General features: G+C 35.9%; 1 protein-coding gene and 1 pseudogene across 2 annotated transcripts in view; one reads left to right on the forward strand and one right to left on the reverse strand.

Annotated features, from left to right (window-relative positions):
• The window catches only part of LOC145098498 (uncharacterized), a 32,662-nt gene extending 30,236 nt beyond the window's left edge, over positions 1-2,426 (reverse strand). Inside the window, exons 1-4 of the mRNA XM_079036135.1 lie at positions 1,799-2,426; positions 1,385-1,683; positions 870-1,289; positions 71-262 (exon numbers count right to left, since the gene is read on the reverse strand). Coding sequence (XP_078892261.1) covers positions 71-262; positions 870-1,289; positions 1,385-1,683; positions 1,799-2,426 — 1,539 coding nt within the window. The remainder of the gene's footprint in view (positions 1-70; positions 263-869; positions 1,290-1,384; positions 1,684-1,798) is intronic.
• Positions 2,427-4,440: 2,014 nt separating this feature from the next.
• On the forward strand, positions 4,441-5,573 carry LOC145101846 (protein transport protein Sec61 subunit beta pseudogene; annotated as a pseudogene). Its single transcript, XR_013705889.1, has 2 exons — positions 4,441-4,579; positions 5,196-5,573. The product of XR_013705889.1 is annotated as a protein transport protein Sec61 subunit beta pseudogene (transcript).
• Positions 5,574-7,833: the final 2,260 nt, after the last annotated feature.

Raw genomic sequence — 7,833 nt, forward strand, 5'->3', positions numbered from 1 at the left:
CTTGCGGGATGTCATTGTTAAGGGTTTCCTGCAAAATAGAGCCATTATAGTTAGAGGTTGGTGAGGGAACCGAAGAAGTCGGTGGTTCATGATCCGGTGGGTAAGTAGTATTCTCTTGATCTTCAACCACCACATCATCTAGTTCTTCACTAGTTTCATCCATAGGTGTTCCATTATCTTCTCCTTCATTTCCGTTGTTCGGAGTATCGGGTTTTTCACCTTGTAGATTTGGTTCTTCACTGAACTCATACGGGTTCTCTTCCTACATTTTTGTTATTTTCTCCCCCTGAAGAGAACTCCTGCCTTCAAAGAATTAAATATTCTCATGAAATACCACATCTTTTGTGATGTACATTTTTTCTCTGTAGGGTCATAACAACGGTATCCCTTCTTGAAATCAGCATACCCTAGGAAGATGCATCGGACAGCTCGAGGTTCCAGCTTACCAAGGTTCTGATGCACATAAGTCATGCAGACAAAAACCTTGGTTCAAGATCGACGTTTGCTGGGATTTCCACGAGTTCTTGAAGTTTTTGAAGAGGAGTTTTAAAATCAATGACTCTAGATGGAGTTCTATTCATGAGATAACCTGCAGATCAGACAGCCTCACCCCAGTATTAACGAGGAACATTCATGTCAAACAAGGATGCTTGAACAATCTCTAGAAGTTGTTGATTTCTTCTGTCAGCCAGTCCGTTTTGTTGTGGGGTTCCAACACATGAGGTTTGATGTCTTATGGATTTTTCTTCACAAAAATCTTTCATGTTTTGGTTGATATACTCAGTTCCGTTATCAGATTGTAGGACCTAGATGTCACATTTGTATTGCGACTTAACAATTTGGACCAATTCCTTAAAGACTGTACATACTTCTCCCTTATGTTTAAGTAGAGAAATCCAAATCATGCGAGAACATTCATCAATAAAAGTCACAAAATAATGAGCACCGTTAGGTGTAGGTATTGGAGCGGGGCCCCATAAATCTGGGTGAATAGTCATAAAAGGAATCGAATTCTTATTATCACTTGGAGCATATGAAGTTTTATGGCTTTTAGCCATTTCACAAATACCACATTTAAAATCATCATCATTTCCAAAAACCAAACTTGGTTTCAATTTTCGAAGATAACTGAATGATAAATGTCCTAGTCTACGATGCCATAACCATGTCATCGTTTTATTTCTGTGAGATATTCCAGTATTGAGAGCTACACCATGCTTCTGGTTTTCAGGGTAATATAACTTCCCCCGCCTAGTACCATAGCCAAGAATCCTCTGAGTCTTGATGTCCTAGAAAATGCATTCATCAGGCCAGAATGATACAAAACAATTCAACCTTTTGTAATTTGGGATATAGACAGAAGGTTAGATGATAGCGAGGGAACCACAAGAACTGTTTCTAGATTCATAGATCCAGATACTTGTATTGGTCCTTCACCAATCACATGAGCACTTCCTCCATTTGCTGTGCGAATCTTGGTTTGTTTTGGAGAGTACATGGATACAAGTTTACATGGATCATTTTTCATATGATCATTTGCTCCTATGTCAATGATCCAATTATCATCACTAGTAGAATTAGATGTAGACATACCAGTGTGTGCAGAATCGTTCACATGCTCATTGTGTGCAACAATAGGGACTATTGGCTCATTTTTGGCGGAGATATTAACTTTTGCTTGGCCTATTTTTTTTTTGGGGCTTCTTTGAGAAATTCCACCACTCCGGATATCCAATGATCTCATAGCATCGTTGCTTTGAGTGTCCTTCTTCTCCGTAGTGGGTGCATGTAAAAGAACTTCCCTTGTTGTTTGTATTTTTTCCTTTCTGAACTAGGTTCCTAGCAGCCAAGTGTACCATTCCATCAGCTTCCACTTTCGGTTCTTCCATGGTGTTTCTTTGGTTTTGGTCTCTTCGAACAGAGGCATAGCAAAATTCAAGGTCGAGAGGAGGGTCTTTTCGCAGGATTTCACTTCTAACATGATTGAACTCGGGATCGAGCCCATCAAGAAAGATGTGAACACAAAGGCGGGCCAGAATTTTATTACCTGATACAATTTGTGCCACACTTTGTTCCTCGGTTGTAATGCGAGTATCAATTTCTTGAAATATGCTGACTAGTTCGTTGTAATAGGTGGGCAAAGGTCTATTATTTTGGCGAGTCGTGAACGATCTTCGGTTTAGCTCGAAAAGTTGAGTTTCATCAGAACCATCGTAGAAGGTTTTTGCAACTGCTTCCCAAATCTCTTTCGCTGTTTGGAGCCAAATGAATCGTTGAATCAAGGAGGGGCTCATCGAATCGATAAGCCAACTTTTGACACGATTGCTATCGATAAGCCAGTTTTCTAGCAGTTTTTCATCTGTGGGTTTCAAACTCTTCCCAGTGAGAAATCTAGATTTGTTCCTTGCACCGATGCGCATCTCCATCAACTGAGACCACAAAGGGTAATTCGAATCATCGAGGATGATTCCGGTGGGGAATGGAGCATCCTATACGTTCTGAACAATGATATGAGGATCTTTTTCCGCCATGAAATAGACCCAATTCAATTAGGTTACTAAGTTTGTGGTGTTTTCGTGTGGTCCTGCTCTGATACCATAAAGAACTGGTTCAAGATGCAGGATCAACTTTATGTGTGTTATTTCATGAGGTATTACAAGAATATATACAGGGAATTACAACTACAATATGGAAATTATAATACTCCTTAAATGACAATCCCCTATTACTGGAATGTACAACAAGAAATAGGTGGAGGAGATCAATTCACAATCATACTATAATTAGCTCTTGTCAACAATATGTTATTAGATGAACATATATTCTTAATAAATAAGAAAGTTTTACATAGACGTAGCGGGTAAACGAGCAACAAGATGTGCTACAACCACTTTTTGAATGGCAAAGTTAATTCTTTTAAAAACAACATCTATATATCTTGGAGTCATAATATTACTATGCATGATCCATTGAACTCTATTGAGTAGCTCCACAACTTCTGGCACAAGGAAAACGAAAATATCAAATGCACAGGGTATAAATGTGTGCTGATTTTCTATGCACGATTTCTCATGTTTTGCCATTTTGTTGGATACAGTTTTTAAAGTAGCTTGCTCCACAGTGAAAACCTCACTCCCTAAGCCTACAAGAGGGGAAACCCCTGTTAGATCCACGTATGAATGTTTTTCTCTAGCCCATCCGAATACTAAAACATCAGCTGACCTAAGTGTTGATCTTCCTTCCAATGGGTCAGTCAGAAAATTCACATGTGCCTCTTTCTCGGCAGAAACCACAACACGCCTAAATATTTTGAAAAGAACATCCCTAACCAGATCGTGTCGGTACTTGAAACCCGGGAACTATTTACAATGAACTGCATGCTCCCCAAAAAAAGTCCAAGCATGCCTTGCGACAAACAAGACAACTCTCGTCAACCGGAAATAAAGGGATCATAAGACGATACTTGAGGATGACACGATACTCCACTGACGACATATGCTGACCAAGACCGTGAAACCAAATTAAGCATGATATGAGATGTTTCTAAGATCACTCATTTATTGAAACCAAATTAAACATAAGGTCATGCTCTAGAATATCGATTCATTCAATGGCACTTGTACTAACTATCAAATCTAGACACACTTACTGAATTATCGAGTATAATATATTAATATGTTGCTTCGTTATATACCTTTTTGTTGACACATAACATTGTATAAAGAAAATAGAACATATTGGACCAACTTATATTCACTACAAAGATGTTTGTTTTTGTTATAGCCATGAAAAAAAAAACTCATTTATTTTACTGGCTAGCACCAGACATTTAGTTAGAGATTATTGTTTGTTTGTAATATCTATGAAATGTTATGAATTTGCACAAGTATGAGGTTACTGCCTAACATAATGTGAATCTTATGGGTCGTATAATCATAGTAAGTTGTAAATGATTTAATTAAGAGAAATTAAATATCCTCCTACCATTTGTTTCTATTTTTCCTCTACCTTATCAAATGTTGACAAGTGAATTAAATGATTATTAATTTTATTAAATGTGTAATTAAAAGTGACACACGTCAACATTTAATACGATAGAAAGAAAAGTAAAAACAAATGATAGGAGGATATTTAATTTCTCTTTGATTAATCGCAAGAATAATAAGGAACCTTTTAAGTGTCATAAAGAATATTTGCCCACATACACATACTGTTAGTGTATCCAATTTGGGCCCATAGTATAAACATAGCTGTTAGACATTAATAGCCATAGGCCCATAGTATCTAATTTGGGCCGAATGTAGAATCAAAACTTCCATTGTACTTGTAACCTGTGAGAACCCAAGGCCTATTTAGCAGATAATTTCCAAAAGAAAAGTCATAAATGGGAAAACCACGAATTACACGTGGCAACCTTTGATTGGTTCAATCGATGTGGCAGCTACGATACCTAACGCCAAGAAGTTCAACGCCACGAAGTAAGCCATCTTGTTGATTGTCTTCGTTCTTCTCTCGTAAATATCGGAACTTCGAAGCCAGAGGAGAACGATATCGGAACCTTTTGATCTACTTGCTAAAGGTTAGTCGATTTTCTTCCTTCTTCACATCGTTTTATATTTTATTTGTTCATCAATCATGGAATTTTGTTATAAATTTTTGATAATTCAATCTTGATTTGGAGTTAGTATAACCAATTTTAGTTTATGCTAACTGTAGATCTGTTTGTGATTACATATATAAGCCCGATGAATGAAATCTGATTAGTTAGATCGTTCTTTGTATATACTGTATCCTCGATTTTCCCAAAATCGTTGATCGTTAGGTTTTTTTTCAGGATGTATAAATAAATTGAGTTTATCTATCTCTTTTGCTTTTTGTTTATCCACAATGATTGAATTGGTTGAATAATCGATGAAGTACTTGAAATTTATCCGCTCTGCTCCTCGGATCTGCTTTTAAATTTCCTTGTTCTTCGGTTCGAATAGCTAATCTAGATCGCAAATACAATTATATTGATTATGAATTCTACAAATATTTTCGCTACATTCATGAATCAATCAGAAGTTTTTGTAGTTCTGTAGCTTTATTTTTGCTTTCTCGTCCAACATTTTCAATATTGTAGCAAGCCCTAATTGCTAAAAAGGGAAGATATGTAAATTCGGATTAATAATTTGTGGTTACATGGTTTTGAGCAGAGAATGGCTTTGAATGGCGGAGCTCCACCACGAGGAAGTGCAGCTGCAGCGGCAGCCAACTTGCGAAGGAGGAGGACCGGAGGCGCCACCGGAAGTTCAGCTGCAGGTGGAACTGCCGGAAACATGCTGCAGTTTTACACAGATGATGCACCTGGATTGAAGATATCCCCAAATGTTGTGCTTGTGATGAGCATTGGGTTCATTGCTTTTGTTGCTGTTCTTCATGTCATGGGTAAGCTCTACTTTGTTCGTAAGGAGTAGGCTTAAGAAAAAGACAGTATCATGTAGTCCAAAGATAAAGTTGATGACTATTTTAGATTTTCTTTATAGTTTGTACTTTTTTGTTGGATTATATGGCAGAGATTTTATTTCGTTTGAGTTGATATTTTTACTTAAAATTTTGTTATAATTAGTTCATGGATTAATGAGTATGCAGTAAAACAGTAAAAACAGTTATGACACCTGAAAAGACCTGAATGCCCTAAAGTCCTTATTATCAAAAAAGTGGTAGAAAACTTGTCTCCTGATATGTGCAACAAATGTAGTTTACCATTTTCAAAGGTTGGGGTTTGATTATATTGGTGCTTCAACCCTTATTTTGTATGGATGTGTTTGGGTGAGAGTGGAATTATAAGGGTAATATAGCCATTGTATAATCTGATTTTAACTAATATATTTTCTAGGGACATGTTTTAACTTACGTGGTTGATATTTAGCTAATATGTTTTATTTTTTCTTCATGTAATTTAACTACTATAAAAGGTTAAAGAGGTTACAAATATTTACATGGACACATTCCACTCTTGTTGAAAGGAATATAGTCCAAATTACATCTAACAGTTTGTGTTTGCGTGTCATGTCAAGGTCCTTACAGGAATTCTAAAATGTTAAAATGTGTATGTATCAAAAATGTAAACGACATAAAATCCATCTAATGTAACATGTGATGTTACACGAACAAAACACGTTTTTAATTGTGTTACGTGAAAACACGGATTTTTAAATGACTTTTTAAACCACTGTAAACCATCGTACATGAAGCAAAAAACATGTCAAAAGATATTAAAATGTGTCTATGTTTGTCTTATATGTGTTTAGATGGGTAAATTCATGTCTAATTTAGGTGAGAAACGAAACATATTTGAACTATGTGTTGACACGATTAAACACGAAACAAGAATTTTAAAAGCCCATACACGAAATCGAGTTGGGAATTGTTATATGTAGTCCATAATAGTCCACTCCAAAACAAACTAATATGATATGTCTTATGTCGGGTGAAAATACTAATAGTATGATATATCTTATGTTGGTTGAAAGTTATTACATGCACTTGTGATCGGCTAACCGATTTTAATAAGTAATAATAACTTAAGTGAAAAGAATTTCAAATTATTAAGGTTCCGTTTGTTTTTTCGAAACGCAAATGTCTGAAGTCTTCTGACCACATCTGCAATCCTCTGTAGCACAAGAGGGGGACCAAACTGATACAACATGTAATAAAAAGTTTGTTTTTTTAACCTCTACAGTCTGCTGTAATAAGTTAAAGAAAGATGTGAAGATGTTTGAAACAGATGGTCAAGTGTTGCACCATGCAGCACACGCGCAACTGTTTTTAAGTCAGAAGTATTTTGAAAAACAAACAATTGCGAAGGGCCAAGTGTTACGCGTGTGCTGCGCGGCGCAACAATAAGTGGCTAAAAGAGGTTTTTTTAGAAAAAACAAACACCACCTAAATGTTTTTCCGCAAAATAAAAATCCTGATGACTTTCCAAATAAAAGAATATTGAATATGTAAGACTTGTTTAAATAATATAGTGCCATTAAAAAAACTAAATAATCTAAGCAAGACATTAATGAAAATGCAAAAACTATATGTGTGAAAAAAATAATGACACAAGTGTAAAAATATCCAAAAGATAGGGCTCAAACAATTCAAGTTGAGGTTTTAAAAACTTAAACCCAAACTCATTGTATGTTTTGAATTTTTTTTTTTTTTTTTTTTTAAATTTATTTCAACTTGATAAAATCCTTCTAAAACCAACTTGCAGCACTCATTAAAGATCTGGCCACCCCAAAAATATATTATACACATATTTTATATAAAAAAACTACTATCTTATTCCACATTATGAACCACAATCATTACAATTACAAATTGAAAAACAAAAACACATTATACTTTTGAGTTTTGATATGTATTAAGCCACTTTATATTGTTAAAAACTGTAGAAGACTCATATTGAATCAGTATTAATGAAACCAACTCACATGTATTTGCATGTATTGCACATATCTAAGTAGATAGACATACAAAAACATAAAACTTATTTCTGTACAAGAGTTATTTATTTGAAAACCCATGATTGGCTAGCCCACACTGCTCCAGGAGCATCATGTGAGATGTTAATTAGATAAAAAGTGGTCCACTATAGGAGTTAAATCCACACTGGAACTGAAACTCTAAAAACCCTTTGACCTTGCCGTAGGGGCGAAAAGGTAAATTATAATGAGAAGAAAAGAAATGAACTTTTGATTAGGGATGTCAACGGGGGCAAGCGGGGCGGGGGTTGCATCTCCTGCCCCTGTCCCGAAAATTTCCCTGTTCCCCGCCCCCACCCCCGTCCCCATCTCCGTC

This window comes from Lactuca serriola, chromosome 4 (assembly GCF_051521515.1).
Source record: "Lactuca serriola cultivar US96UC23 chromosome 4, Lser_US96UC23_V15, whole genome shotgun sequence".
NCBI lineage: Eukaryota > Viridiplantae > Streptophyta > Magnoliopsida > Asterales > Asteraceae > Lactuca > Lactuca serriola.